The following is a 16,171-nucleotide window of genomic DNA, read 5'->3' on the forward strand; positions in this document are numbered from 1 at the left end:
CGCTGTCATGTATAATATGTGGAATAACATGCCTACCAAATGCTGATCTATCAATAAAGCTATCATCTTCTCGGCAACCTTACCAGGTGCTGTGCTTCCAGCATTGTCAGACACGGCCATTACACAGGACACAGCAGGGGCACATTTATGAGATTATCTCAGCACAGGAACATTTTATTTAACATCCAATTATGGAACTTATTTTGATTATAAGATCTGTTAACTAAAATGTACTTTTAAACCCCTTTAGTTTGATATTACAGTTTTAAAAACATGCCTACCCACTAGTGATAATTTCATTAGACGTCAATCATTCATCTATTTCTTAAAAAACATTGTTTTTTTTTTAATTATTTTTTTTATATCCTTACCTTCCAACAAAATAGTGATAGGGTTGGGTCTAAAACCTTCTCCGCCAGGGCACAGTGTATTATATTCAGCTGGAAGCAAAAAAAGCTGAGCTTTAGTAAACAGATTAGTGTTTCATGGTAAAATAACTGTACCTTATATATTACATCAATACTACAATGAAATCTTTACTTTTGACTATGGCAAAATTATATATTAAATGTATTACTTAATCAACAGACCTAAGAGGTTAAATAAATTCTATATACATTAGCAATTTTTCAGTGAAAAGCATAGGATTGAAGATTACAGCTACATAGTTAGATAGGTTGAAAAGAGACCATCAAGTTCAACTTTTATTCCACCAATTATACATTCTTCATCGTTAGATTATTTATAATCCCCCATGCCATTTGTGTGAGTAAAACAGCCAGCCCCTTTGACCATGATTGTACATCCACGTTTACTGTACTATATAAACTGGTCATTTTCATGTATGTGTTTACTGTTCAATAAGTAAAGAATCATTAAAAAGATTCTGCTTACTATCTGCCATTACTACCTCTTGTGGTCGGCATTCCACAGTCTGACTGCTCTAACTGTAAAGAACCCTTTCCTATTCAGTTGCTGAATTTGTTTTTTGCTCACTCCTAATGAATGCCCCACCCCTGTTGTGAAAACGATCTAAAAGAAAATCTGTCTTTGTTGCCCATTGGGACCAATATCAGTACAACTTTAATTTTTCAAGAATATTACAAAAAATGTGAGTTTGTTATGGGCAATAAAGAGAGTTTCATACATTTCACCCATTTCATATGATAGTCAATATAATAAGTTTAAAAATATTTATAACACATAAAATAATACATTAACAAATAAGCATGAGATCAGTTCTTACAGGTGTTAACTGGTGGACATATCTCACAAGGGTTTCCCCAAGCCCTTCCAAGTGAGCAACAGCATGAAGACCTGCTCACGCCTACACCAATCTCTGTGCTACAGGAGATGGTCCCATCACCACGAGGTCCATGGTTCCGATAACAATTACCCACTCTTGTATCTTGGAGGAAACACAAAGGATGTAAGTGTACAATGTAGCAATAATTACAGAGCTTATGGTGTATGAATGCTCCACCATGTTTATAAATGACTACATCCTTCTTGCAGCTATTATTTGGCACCTACACCTCTTCAGGATTACAAGAACATTGTATTATTTATTTAGACACTATACTGAATGAATAGATGTGATTGTCTACAAGCTTTACTTACTGTATGACTTGCTGGCTAACCATAATACTTGAAAGTACAAGTACAAATAATATTACTGTACTAGAGCATTTGTCATAGTTTGGTTTCACTCCAGGTCAACTTCTGAACAATGTTCTCATTAAATTTTAGGCCTTCAAAGGAAGCCAAATGTGTCTGCTTCCATGCAGATTGAAACCAGTCAGTATAAAAATTTTGACATCTGGACTGGTCAAGAGATCAGTCATTAAGAGAAAACACTTCCAAATACAGAACTGGCAAAAGAGAGAGACTGAGTTTAAGAAGACAAGCTAATTGGCTACAATGTGATTCCTCAAGAGTTGGAAAGTTTTTGTATGTCGTGGCATTGCAGAATGCCTGGTTAAACAAAAGCAGGTGTGCATACTTTCTTTTAATAGAAGCAGCAATTTAATATAATTTTTTTCTATCAGTTTCACTAGATATATGACTAATACAAATCGTATACTGTATTATATTAGGAATTAGACTTGGGGTGACGTTTCATTCAAACTTCCATATTATTGAGATTACACTTCTAATTACAGTTGATATAACTTCTGACAATCACAACTATTCCTAAATGATCCATAATGCATTAGATAATATTTATGATTCAGTTTGTGACTAACTTTGATGGAAACTACACAGTTTAAAAATATAACACATCAAAGCAGACAGAAGAGGGCCCCTGTGCAAGAACAGATTATGGGCCCTTTGCAGTCCAACATCTTATAATAGTGCACAATTACATATTTGGAGCTGGAAGTGGGCCCCATTTCCTACACCCCTGCATCCAAGATGAAGCCAAAAATTGCAACATTTGATTTCTTGTAATATACAAGTAAATAAGCAAGAAACAAGGCCAGAGCAAGCTTTAAGCTTACTTTTAGTCTTATATATCAACAGTAAAGCATTTTCATCTGCCCTGTATGAAGCCCTGTCCTTGACCTGAGTGCTAAATATGTCACCTAATGGGCCTAGAGTTTATTTCACATTATGTGTTAAAGCTTTCACGCAGAGATACTAGAGTATACTATGTCCTCATGCACACAGACTGTTCTAAGAAAAAAGGTCAATATTGTCAATCTTTCCTATTCTCTAAAAAATGAATTAAAACCCTACAAGTAAGCGTGCCAGCTAAACTGATAATTGTAGCTTTCTTCATGGCTTCTTCTTACCTACACAGCCCACACCAGTGGGGTTAAGCTGAAAGTCGGGTGGACAGTTACATTCATATCTCCCCGGAATGTTAACACAGAAGCCATTAACACAGTTGATTGGATCTGCACATTCATCCACATCTGTAGAAAGCAATGATAGTTAAAGGTATATTATTTAGTATTGGAAATACAAACGATATAATGGATTTCTAGCTTTTGCCAGGTTTCTAGAGTTTAATATTTTGAAAGTCTGAAAACATTTTTAGCCATTTACTCTTTTTTTTTGCTACACTATCTGCCTGTAGAGAAAAGTAACTCAGAGCATAACTAAGATAATTTGTGTGTCCAACCAAGCTATGGCTTCATGATACTGGAGCTGGATCTCCGAGCTGTAAGTTCCTAAGATCCAGGAGTCTGTGTATCAGCAGTTTGTGTGAATTTGCGAATGCTCCACCTCTGGTGGCCATTTTCCAGGAGTCCATTGCATAGAAGGGGTTCCAGGCTTTCACCCGCACCACCGAGCACTTGTTGTACTAGCCTGAGGCCCACAGCCATCACCCGACTCCTGCCTTCACCATCGCCAGAAGCTTCTGGCAGCAGCGACTCCATCGAAGCTATAATTTGGATTATAATCCGAAAAATACAGTAATTAAATCGCATTTTATTGTATGAAATAAGTATTTGATCACCTACCAACAAGAAAGAATTCTCTTACACACCTGTTAGTTTTATTTAAGAAGCTCTCCTACTCTGCACTCATTACCTGCATTAATTACACCTGTTTTAACTTGTTACCTGTATAAAAGACACCTGTACACACAGACAATCAATCATACTCCAACCTCTTCACCATGGCCAAGAGAAAAGAGCTGTGTAAGGACACCTGGGATAAAATTGTAGACCTGCGCAAGGCTGGGATTGGCTACAGGACAATAGGCAAGCAGCTTGGTGAGAAGGCAAAAACTGCTGTCACACTTAACAGAAAATGGAAGAAACAAAATGACTGTCAATCTTCCTCTGTCTGGGGCTTCATGCAAGATCTCGCCTTGTAGGGTAAGGATGATTCTGAGAAAGGTCAGTGAATCGGTCCAGAATTACACATGAGGACCTGGTCAATGACTTGAGGAGAGCTGGGACCGCAGTCTGAAATATTACTGTTAGTAACACATTACGCCATCATGGATTAAAATCCTGCAGGGCACGCAAGGTCCCCCTGCTCACATCAGTACATATACAGGCCAATTTCAAGTTCACCGATGTCCATCTGGATGATCCAGAGGAGGCATAGGGGAAGATCATGTGGTCAGATGAGACCAAAATAGAACTTTTTGGTATCAACTCCTCTCGCCACGTTTGAAGGAAAGAAAAAGGATGAGGACAACCCAAAGAACACCATCCTGACTGTGAAGCAGGGTGGGGAAAACATCATACTTTGGGGATGCTTTTCTGCAAAGGGAACAGGACGACTGAACCTTATTGAATGGAGGATGGATGGGGTCATGTATCGCAAGATTTTGTCCAACCACCTCCTTCCCTCAGTAAGAGGATTGAAGATAGGTCGTGACTGAGACTTCCAACATGACAATGAAACGAAACACACAGCCAGGGCAACTAAGGAGTGGCTCTGTAAAAGAATTTCAAGGTCCTGGACTGGCCTAACCAGTCTCCAGACCTGAACCCAATAGAATATATTTTTTCTAGAAACCTGAAAAGATCTGTGTGGAGGAGTGGGACAAAATCCCTACTGCAGTGAGTTCAAACTTGGTCAAGAACTACAGGAAAGGTCTGACCTTTATCATTGCAAACAGAGGTTTCTGTACCAAATATTAAGTTCTGCTTTTCACAAGTAAAGGAAAGAATAGATTCAAATAAATTTCAACTAATTCTTGATGCAAACATAACACCATCTGTAAAAAGCTGCAGTTGTAAAGATGAAAAGAAGATGCTTCTAGAAATGGATAATGCCCCTAAACACAAGTCAAAAATTCACAATAGAAAACCTCAAAAGGCACAAGCTGAAGGTTTTACAATGACCCTCACAGTCTGTTGATCTGACCATCATTCAAAATCAGTGGCTACACATCAACATAGCAGTGCATGCAAGACAACCCTAGAATCTCACACAACTGGAGGAAGTTTTCAAGTTAGAATGGATGAAAATCCCTCAAACAAGAATTGAAAAACTCTTGGCTGCATACAAAAAGCATTTAAAAGCTGTGATACTTGCAAAAGGGGGTGTTACTAGGTACTAACCATGCAGGGTACCCACACTTTTTCCTTTTTGTAATTTTTAAAATGTAAAAAATGACAATTTTTTTGCCTAAAATACAAAGAAAATGTGTCATCTTTAACTTTAGGCCTTTTAAATTGCTTAACTGTACACAATTACAGTAATTTTGACCGGGAGTGCCCAGACTTTTAAGTGCCACTGCATATATATATATATATATATATATATATATATATATATATATATATATATATATAATGGGCATGAGAAGTATTCAGACCCCATTTATTTGGTTAATTCAAAAAAGTAATTTTTTTCTCATTACTGTACACTCTGCACCCCATCTTGACTGAAAAAAACAGAAATGTAGAATTTTTTGCATATTTATTAAAAAAGAAAAATTGAAATATCATACGGTCATAAGTATTCATAAGTATTCAGACCCTTTGCTCTGTATTGAGTAGAAGCACCCTTTTGAGCTAGTACAGCCATGAATCTTCTTGGGAATGATGCAACAAGGTTTTTCACACCAGGATTTGGGGATCCTCTGCCATTTTTCCTTGTAGATTCTCTCCAGTTCCATCAGGTTGGATAGTAAACATTGGTGGACAGCCATTTTCAGGTCTCTCCAGAGATGCTCAATTGGGTTTAAGTCAGGGCTCTGGCTGGGCCAGTCAAGAATGGTCACAGAGTTGTTCTGAAGCCACTCCTTTACTATTTTAGCTGTGTGCTTAGGGTCATTGTCTTGTTGGAAGGTGAACCTTTTGCCAAGTCTGAAGTCCATAGCACTCTGGAAGAGATTTTCATCCATGATATCTCTGCACTTGGCTGCATTCATGTTTCCTTCAATGGCAACCAGTCGTCTTGTCCCTGCAGCTGAAAAACACCCCAATAGCATGATGCTGCCACCACCATGATTCCCTTTTGGAATTGTATTGGGCAGGTGATGAGCAGTGCCTGGTTTTCTCCACACATACCGCTTAGAATTATCACCAAAAATGTCTATCTTCATCTCAACAGACCAGATAATCTTATTTCTAATAGTCTGGGAGTCCTTCATGTGTTTTTAGCAAACTGTATGAGGGCTTTCAGATGTCTTGCACTGAGGAGAGGCTTCTGTCGGGCCACTCTGCCATAAAGGCCTGACTGGTGGAGGGCTGCAGTGATAGTTAACTTTGTGGAACTTTCTCCCATCTCCCTACTGCATCTCTGGAGCTCAGCCACAGTGATCTTGGGGTTCTTCTTTACCTCTCTCACCAAGGCGCTTCTCCCACGATTGCTCAGTTTGGCTGGACGGCCAGGACTAGCAAGACTTCTGGTGGTCCAAACTTCTTCCATTTAAGGATTATGGAGGCCACTGTGCTCTTAGGAACCTTGAGTACTGCAGAAATTCTGTTGTAACCTTGGCCAGATCTGTGCCTTGCCATAGTTTTGTCTCTGAGCTCCTTGGCCAGTTCCTTTGACCTCATGATTCTCATTTGGCCTGACATGCACTGTGAGTTGTAAGGTCTTACATAGAAAGGTGTGTGCCTTTCCAAATCAAGTCCTATCAGTTTAATTAAACACAGCTGGACTCCAATGAAGGAGTTGAACCATCTTAAGGAAAATCACAAGGAAATGGACAGCATGTGACTTAAATATCTGAGTGTCTGAGCAAAGCGTCTGAATACTTATGACCATGTGACATTTCAGTTTTTCTTTTTTAATAAATTTGCAAACATTTCTACATTTCTGTTTTTTTCAGTCAAGATGGGGCGCAGAGTGTACATTAATGAGATATTGAGAAAAAAATGAACTTTTTTGAAATTACCAAATGGCTGCAATGAAATAAAGAGTGAAAACTTTAAATGGGTCTGAATAGTTTCTGTACCCACTGTGTGTGTATATATATATATATATATATATATATATATATATATATATATATATATATTTATTTCATAACATGTGGACATGCTGTAAATGTATGAGATTAGGATAATATATAAAGTATAAAGGAACAATGGTTGGGATGCAGTGGTTCTACAGTTCTTCTTGCCCCAACATTAGCTTTAGGAATCTTAGTGTAGACTCTCAAATGGACATTAGACAAAAAAGGCCTGTGACTTTTTAGAGTTGTGTGTCCCTTAGCTACCACCTTACTGCCAGGCAATGCTGTCTGATGCCATTTGAATTTCATGTTTTTTAATTACATAACTAAGTTAAATGGGAATACTGAAGTAGAATAATTAGGAAGTCTAACCGCAATTTAAACATATCATAGGTGTTAAAAATATAATACCTACAAAGTCAGCAACAAAACAATGAAAAACAATTGCAATGTTTTGGCTATAGTCTATACAAAAGTAGCAGACTAAGCTTTTTTCTTAGCTTATAAAGTTGAACCATTTCATATGATACATACCTGTGCAATTTCCTCCTGAATGGTCCAACTCATAACCATCATCACAGACACACTGAAACATCCCTGGAAGATTCTGACAGGTTCCAAATACACAAATATTTTCAAAATAACACTCGTTAATGTCTAAAAGAAGAAATATGAAATTGTTACTTTTGTGTCACTATGTGCATACCTGTAGAATTGCTCTTGCAATTTAGCTTTTAAATCCATGTATAGATGTACTGATGTACTGTAGATGTAATTTATGTTACAAAATGTATTAAAAAACAGTGTTTAATCTCTAAAGCAACATAAATATTATTGACTAGTTTATAAAACCATGCTGTGCCTAGCCAGTAATACAAATATGTGTATGGTATTTCAATCCAATTCTGGTCACCACCAGTTCAAGAGAACAAATAAATATAATTTCTATAGGATAATTCTACTAAGTACTCTGATCTCCCAGTTATGTAATGGAATCCAAGCTGTTTCCTAGAAGACTAGCCGTGTTGACATAGAAATCTAATCTAGTGGAAACGATGTGAACACAAGGTGTATCACTTAAAAAAATTACCAAATTTGGAAAATTATGTTAGTGATCAGATGTTATTTGTTGTCCATTTGTACATATCTTAATGAATACAGTCAATCGGAAGGATCAGATATTCTATTACTCTACTGACTGCCGCCCAGGTAAATGTTCTACCAAGCTTTTCATACAATTTCTATTTAACAAAGTCAATCCAAATGTTAAGTAGTTGTAATAAAGCAAAAATTTGTGGCCTTACCTTGGCAGGATTTACTGTCTGGAGCTGGAGAGAAGCCCATCTCACATTCACATCGGAACGAACTGGGGATATTCAAACATTGTCCGTTCTCACACAGATTAACATTTTCCGCACACTCATCAACATCTGTACGTGACAAGAAGAAATGGTGACAAGTTACATTCCACCCTCAAACACCGTTTCATAATAAAGGACATATTTCAGTGGTCGGACACCATAACCTGAAACACAACACTTCGCACTGTTTTGCTAAATTGTACAGCTTTTCATATGTATAGTAAATCTGATCTTCAACAATAATTCTTCTTTGGCAACCTATTTGGCTCTGGTTTTTACATAATGAAAGTTAGTGTAACAGCTTATCCTTTTATTTAAAGTTGTTGGATGTTTAATGATATCAGGTACAGTTCTCTATTATACTATAAAATATAAGTGACATTTCTCTAGTAATTACATTGACTATGTTGTCAATTACAGGCCAATCTTGTACCTTCATTACTATGGGAATGTTTTTTCACTTTAAATCTATAGTGTGGAAAAATAAATCACTTATTGCCATCTGGTAACCATAACTAGGTAGCATGGTCAATATTGACTGACAATATTTATGTTATTATGATGTTTTGGTAGTATTGTATTTAGAGTAAATTGAATGAATAATGGAAGACTGGTATTAAAGGCTTATGATTCACAAATGACTACTAACTGTACAAAAGAGTTATTTGGGCACCATACTATGGCGCTTTTAATAAGGCACTGCATGATAAAGCTATTTATACATTACGTCTCAAGACATATAAATTGGTAGGTGCCAACACTTTGTAAAGCATAGAGCAGTAGCCAATGTAAGACTATCAGTCTAAATATAATTCTAAATACCTTTAACTAACAAACTGCACTTATTTTTCAATGTCAGTAATAATTATAGTACATTGAAATTGCCACTGTCTTGTTAATGGGAACCTGTCACCAGGTTTGGCCGACATAAGATATGTAAGATATGGCCACCTCCTCTCAGGGCTTATCTACAGATAAGAAAAGCCCCTGATTAGTGTTGAATTGATCGATACCTTCCGATATGCAAAGGTATCGGTATCGGATTGGATCGGCCGATACCCAAAAAATATCGGATATCGCCGATACCGATACCCGATACCAATGCATATCAATGGGACACAAAATATCGGAATGGTTCCCAGGGTCTGAAGAAGAGGAAACTCTCCTTCAGGCCCTGGGATCCATATTCATGTATAAAATAAAGAATAAAAATAAAAAATATTGATATACTCACCCCTCGGACGGCCCCTGGCTCTCACCGGTCCAAGCGTCTGCCTCCGTTCCTAAGAATGCAGAGTGAAGGACCTTCGATGACGTCGCGGCTTGTGATTGGTCGCGTGACCGCTCATGTGACCGCTCACGCGACCAATCACAAGCCGCGACGTCATCACAGGTCCTACACTCACTGCATTCTTAGGAACGGAAGCTGCCGGTTACATCGCTAAGGTCCAGGGTCCGCCGGAGGAGTGAGTATATCCATATTTTTTATTTTTATTCTTTATTTTTTACATGAATATGGATCCCAGGGCCTGAAGGAGAGTCTCCTCTCCTCCAGACCCTGGGAACCATACACTGGGAACTTCCGATTCCGATTTCCGATATCACAAAAATATCGGAACTCGGTATCGGAATTCCGATACAGCAAATATCGGCTGATACCCGATACTTGTGGTATCGGAATGCTCAACACTACCCCTGATCTGACCTGAAAGATAAGAAAAATATGTTTTATTATACTCACCTGGGGGGTGGTCCGGTCTGATGGGTGTCGCAGGTCCAGGTCTGGTGCCTCCCATCTTCTTGCGATGCCGCCCTCCTGCTTGCTTCACAGGCTCCCCGGCATCACACTCCTGCACAGGTGTACTTATCTGCCCTGTTGTTGAGGGCAGAGCAGAGCACTGCAGTGGGCAGGCGCTGAGCCTCTCTGACCTCAACAACAGGGCAGATAAGTACACCGGCGCTTGCTCACTGCAGTACTTTGATTTGCCCTCAAGAGGGCAGATAAGTATGCCTGCGCAGGAGCACGATGTTGGGGAGCCATGAAGCAAGAAGGAGGGGGGCGATCATAAGAAAATGGGATGCGCCGGGCGAAATGCTGTAGATAAGCGTTGAAAGGTGGTGGCTGTATCTTATATCAGCCAAACCTGGTGACTTTAAATTGACAGAAACCAGGTATAGAATGCTAATACAGAAAAGTATAACATGTGCAATAAGAAGTTTCACTGTTTCAACCTGGAGATAGCTTGAAAGTTTGCAGTATAGGTTATCTCCATGACGCAACAGACATTGAGCTGTCAGGAAGACAATGAGACATCAATGTGTGCAGCTTCTTCTTACCGTACTCCTGGTATCTCCTGTATTTGTTCAGGAAAACAAGCTGGACAGCAGGGTGAGCAGCCTCTTCCAGCCTCATCACCACTGGCATCTCCAGTAATAGATAAGAAAGACAGGGTGTGGCACAGTTTGCTCAGCCTCTTCTTTTCTCAGCATTCCTGGTATCTCCAGTATTCGATCAGACAGGGTGGACAGCAGTGTGAGTAGCCTCTTACTACATCAGCACCACTGGTATCTTCAGTATTAGATCAGAAAAGCAGGGTGGACAGCAGTGTGAGCAGTGTCTTCCAACCTCAGCATCACTGGTATCTCCAGTATTAGATAAGAAAGACAGGGTGGGCCACAGTCTCAAAAGCTTTTTCTTACTTAAGCACTCATCCTTAATATTTACATTATTAGATCAGAAAGCCAACGTAAACAGCATCATGAGCAGCCTCTTCTTCTGTTAGCACCCCTGGTATCTCCAGTATTAGATCAGAAAAACAGAGTGGACAGCAGTGTGATCAGCCTCTTCCTACCTCAGCACCACTGGTATCGGCAGTAAAAGATAAGAAAGAATGATGGACCAGAGTTTGAGCAGCCTCTTCTTATCTCAGCACTTCTGGTATCTTCAGTATTTGATCGGGAAGACTGGCTGGAGAGCAGTGTGAGTAACCTATTATTACCTCAGTACCCCTGGTATATTCAGTATTAGATCAGAAAAACAGGAGAGCAGTGTGAGTGGCCTCTTTTGTGTGAGTGGCCTCTGGTATCTTTAGTATTAGATAGACATGGTGGACAGCAGTGTGAGCAACCGCTTCTTATTTCGGCTTCCCTGTGACCTCCAGTATTGTACGAGAAAGACATAATGCACAGCAATGTGAGCAGCCTCTTTTTTACCTCAGCTTCCCTATTATCTCTAGTATTAGATCATTAGATCAGATAGACATGGTGGACAGCAGTGTGAGCAGCCTCTTTTTACCTCAGCACCTCTGGTATCTCCAGTATTAAATCAGAATATCCACTGTTTGCTTCCCTTCATGTAAAGGAAGATATGCTGTCGAACTTCCTATTGTACATGCTCACTGTCTCCTGTGCTTTACTTCCTATTGTACATGCTCACTGTCTCCTGTGCTTTACTTCCTATTGTACATGCTCACTGTCTCCTGTGCTTTACTTCCTATTGTACATGCTCACTGTCTCCTGTGCTTTACTTCCTATTGTACATGCTCACTGTCTCCTGTGCTTTACTTCCTATTGTACATGCTCACTGTCTCCTGTGCTTTACTTCCTATTGTACATGCTCACTGTCTCCTGTGCTTTACTTCCTATTGTACATGCTCACTTTCTCCTGTGCTTTTAACATTTTAGGACACGGTTTCTGTCAATCTAACAAGATGGTGGCCATTTTAATTTACTATAGCTATTACCTGCCTAGACAAGATGAATATGACTTGATAATTAAAGGTACTTAAGATTTTATTCATAGTGACATTTTATTTCTTTATTTTTTATTTGGGAAAACCATTTTTAGCTAAATTTTGCTTCTGAATGATTGTCCATTGCTCCACAAACACTACTTAAATGAGTGGAATGGCGGCCTACTTTTGGGAGGAAAAGAAATAAAAAAAACTTCTTTACCATTCTTTGTAAAATTAGATATTTCCGTTTTCTATTAGTTTCATGAATCGTAATAAATATTGTGTCGTCTGTTAAGAAAAACCTACAATAGATTACAAAAAAGTTGATATAGTTTTACCTGAACATGTAAATCCATCCCCAGAATACCCTTCAATGCATGAGCATCTGTATGAGCCAGGGGTATTTAGACAATGGGCAGAGATGCTGCAGCTATGAGTTCCATTAAGGCATTCATCAAGGTCTGTACATAGAAATTATTGGTTAGACAGTTACATACTAAGATTGACATCAATATATTATAGCATTATATCTCAATCTTTAGGCCTCCATATTACTTCTATTACGCATATTGGATAAATGCTTGTAATGATGTTTGATTATTATATTGATGCTCTTGAATGTTAGCTTCCAATTTGTGACACCAGTTATGATGAATAATGGACATGAGTGACTTAGGAGGTCTACATTAACATCTCTCCTGATAAATCCTGATGAAGTTGCATGTCTAGTGGTAGTGGCGATACCAATGGGGTTACTGACATGGGGCCCCTTTGACTCCAATATTAGGACCCTTATTTATTCTACTTCTAGCTAGCACTTTCAGTGGATATCACATTATTTGTTATACTTTTATATTGTAGAACTATTGCACTTGTAGTTTTCGTAATTCATTATTTATGTATGATTAACTTACTTTGTAGTCTGTTCTCTACCTTCTGCTATAGAGATTTTAATAATTTCTATAGAGTTTGGATTCTTGGTGTATCTTAGTTAGCCACTTTTTGGGATGTCTTTGAGCCTCATTTGCCAAGCAAAAACTATTCATATGTGGCTGGCTGGACTTTTATGTGTGGATTTAGTTGGTTTGAAAAGTATGGGGTATGTGTCTTCTTTTAATTCATTTTGGGTTCAAACAGCCTTTTGTAGATCACTTTTTCAGGCCTTTGTCTCAGCATCTCTTATAGCTATGGTACTGAGTAACATTTCTACAGTATGCTTAAAACCCCTGCTGTTCGGTTCGGGTCATAGTGACCCGTAGAGAATTTGTGTGGCCCTGTAGATATTTTTCTATAAGTTTCTAAGACTTGAGGTTACTTGACTTTTCCTCATTTGGGGGGACCTATCTATGAGTATTTTTTATTTTTTTTAACTTTTTGCTACACGCCGATTTGTACACTTGTCGTGTTCGGGTCATAGTGACCCGGCATCATTTTTTTACAGCTGTGAGGCCATATTTTCAGTGAAATAAAGGAGTTATAACCTCAGTTGGGTCTATTTATTGCATCTACTATTGTATATCAATTTATTTATTTCCTAAATTATTTCAATGGGGTCGTACACGCGCTCTGCCAGGTGTATGCATTGAGATCTGCGCACCATAAAAATGGCTTTTTTTATAATGCAACCAAAGGTGGTGTAGACACATTAGATCAGCTCATTAGTACATATACCTGCAAAAGAAAAACAAATCGGTGGCCTATGATTGTGTTTTACAACATTCTGGATTTGCCGGCATACAATGCTTTTGTGTTGTGGAGGGAAATCAACCCGAATTGGAATACAAACAAACTCCATAAACGAAGACTCTTTATAGAAGAACATATGTGTAGTGTGCTATTTTTCGTTTTGCTTATTACTAAGTTTTTTTTTTCATAAAAAAAAAAAAGATTTCAATTTCATTTTTCTTTTTTTTTTATTTCCAAACACGTTCCCATACAGTCTAGTAAGCAAAAGGTATAAAATAATTGAGTTAGAGTATCTAAAATCAAGATTTAATAAACCGGGTCATAGTGACCCTGGAGCAGTACAAGTGTATAGTACATGGGAACAGAACAGCAGGGTTAAGAATCTTTGAGTCTATATAATCTATAGATATGTCTAGATCAAGATGAGGAGGAAAATTAAAAGTGTAGAGTGTAGGTATGGGTAAGGCTAAGACTCCATGTTGCTTACTTGTCATGGTACGATCCTGATATTGTCATAAAATAGTGTGATCTCAATGTTTCTTTACAATGTTACAGTAGAATAAAAGAATTCCCACCTTTAAAGTTCTTATTAAAAGTTGATATAAATAAACACTGCGGATTTGCACAATTCATGATTATACCATGACCTGTCGGCAACCAGATATCAACATGGAGCTACAGCCACCTTGGAGATAGCAATAAACATTTGAAAAACTTCTGCATTGCTTAACATAAACTTATTGTTTTTGTTAGAAACTTAATAATTATGCCTACCATGACACATGATGCCGCTGCCAACCCAACCTTCCTTGCAAAAACATTTAAAGCTTCCTGGTACATTGAGACATGTAGCATGTAGATCACAATAGTGAGCACCAATCTCACACTCGTCCACATCTGAAAAGAATATAGAAATATGAACAAATTTGAAATTCTGAAATTAGAGTTTCACTGTATTATGGATAAGTTTATGTCACAAAGACTATGGGTCAAGCACCCAAATGGATGTAACCATATGTTCTTAGAGATTCTTCACATTTTTGAGATTATAAAGTCAAGCATATATGATATGATGACCTGTGATACAATATTACCAGTACTTTTATTTTAAAGGGAAACATCATCTTGTTTGGAAGGTGGATAGAAAGTGAGTATAATGTTTCCTATTTCTCTGCAGAGTACATGTAGAGGATGACATTATTGTGTAAAAAAATTCATGGAAAAAATGAAAAAAAAATGTGGATGTGTGAGCCATAAGTAGGCTGGAGGATCATTTTCCGTACATTTCTGAGGTTTTTTCCAAATGCACTGTTTGGATGGATTTAATTTAATTACTAGACTACTCTTTGTACTAACTTGATGGTTTTTGTCAGGCAATGGCAAAAATGCATTTTAGATTCAGTAAGAATAGTGGCAGGTGTGTCAGCATACAATGAAAGTCATATGGTGAATATAACATACTACACACGGAAAGGGATTTTACTACCTTTATCTACATAACTATTATGTATTACAGAGTTAAAATATAAATATTTATAGCCCCTTTGACCCCTTTCCGACATCGGGCATACATTTACGCTGATGTCGGTCTCCCTCCCTTTGATGTGGGCTCCGGCAGTGATCCCATATCTTTCCCTGTTTTGAACAGCTGACATGTGCCTGGAATAGCCGCGGGTGGAATCATGGTCCACCCGCAGCTATTAACCCATTAAATGCCGCTGTCATTTAACAATCACGCCGGAAATCCGCACACCGGTGACCTGCGTCACATGATCTATTGATGTATTGGCATGACAACCGGAGGTCTCCTGGAGACCTCTATGGTTGTCAGTGCCGGCTTGCTGTGAGCACCATTAAGTGGTCAGGGCTCATAACAAGTGAGTAATTCTGCAATATAGAAGCATTCTGATCATCCCCTCTATGTAGCAGAGTCAGGTTATGGCAGCTTCTAGTCTCCCATGGAGACTATTAAAGCATGGCAAAAGTAAAAAAAATGTTTTTTAAAAATATAAAAAATAAAAAAAATATAAAAGTTCAAATAACCCCCTTTTGCCCTATTCAAAATAAAACAATAAAAAAATCAAACATGCACATATTTGGTGTCACACAATCTATCAATAAAAAAAGGATTAACTTGATCGCTAAATGGCGTAGCGAGAAAAAAAGTCAAAACGCCAGAATTAAGTTTTTTTGGTCAACTCGACATAGCATTAAAACAATAATGGGCGATAAAAAGAATGTATCTACACCAAAATGGTATAATTGAAAATGTCAGCTTGGCACACAAAAAATAAGCCCTCACCCAACCCGAGATCACGAAAAATGGCGATGCTACGGGTATCAGAATATGATGCAATTTTTTTTTTGCAAAGTTTATAGCACGTCAGTTTTAGCATTTTGTGAACCTTGTAAAAAAAGCCAAACAAAAAACATGTGTAGGATGTCACTTTTTTTGCAATTTCATCGCATTTTAATTTTTTTTTTACCATTTTCTGGTACATGACATGGAAAAA

General features: G+C 38.1%; 1 protein-coding gene across 1 annotated transcript in view; it reads right to left on the minus strand.

The window, feature by feature from the left end:
* Positions 1 to 16,171, minus strand: part of FBN2 (fibrillin 2) — a 379,678-nt gene that overhangs the window by 93,199 nt on the left and 270,308 nt on the right. Inside the window, exons 32-38 of the mRNA XM_077291494.1 lie at positions 14,433 to 14,555; positions 12,311 to 12,433; positions 8,182 to 8,307; positions 7,412 to 7,534; positions 2,796 to 2,918; positions 1,247 to 1,408; positions 372 to 440 (exon numbers count right to left, since the gene is read on the minus strand). Of these exons, the coding sequence (XP_077147609.1) occupies positions 372 to 440; positions 1,247 to 1,408; positions 2,796 to 2,918; positions 7,412 to 7,534; positions 8,182 to 8,307; positions 12,311 to 12,433; positions 14,433 to 14,555 (849 nt within the window). The remainder of the gene's footprint in view (positions 1 to 371; positions 441 to 1,246; positions 1,409 to 2,795; positions 2,919 to 7,411; positions 7,535 to 8,181; positions 8,308 to 12,310; positions 12,434 to 14,432; positions 14,556 to 16,171) is intronic.

This window comes from Ranitomeya variabilis, chromosome 1, assembly GCF_051348905.1.
Source record: "Ranitomeya variabilis isolate aRanVar5 chromosome 1, aRanVar5.hap1, whole genome shotgun sequence".
Taxonomy (NCBI): Eukaryota; Metazoa; Chordata; class Amphibia; order Anura; family Dendrobatidae; genus Ranitomeya; species Ranitomeya variabilis.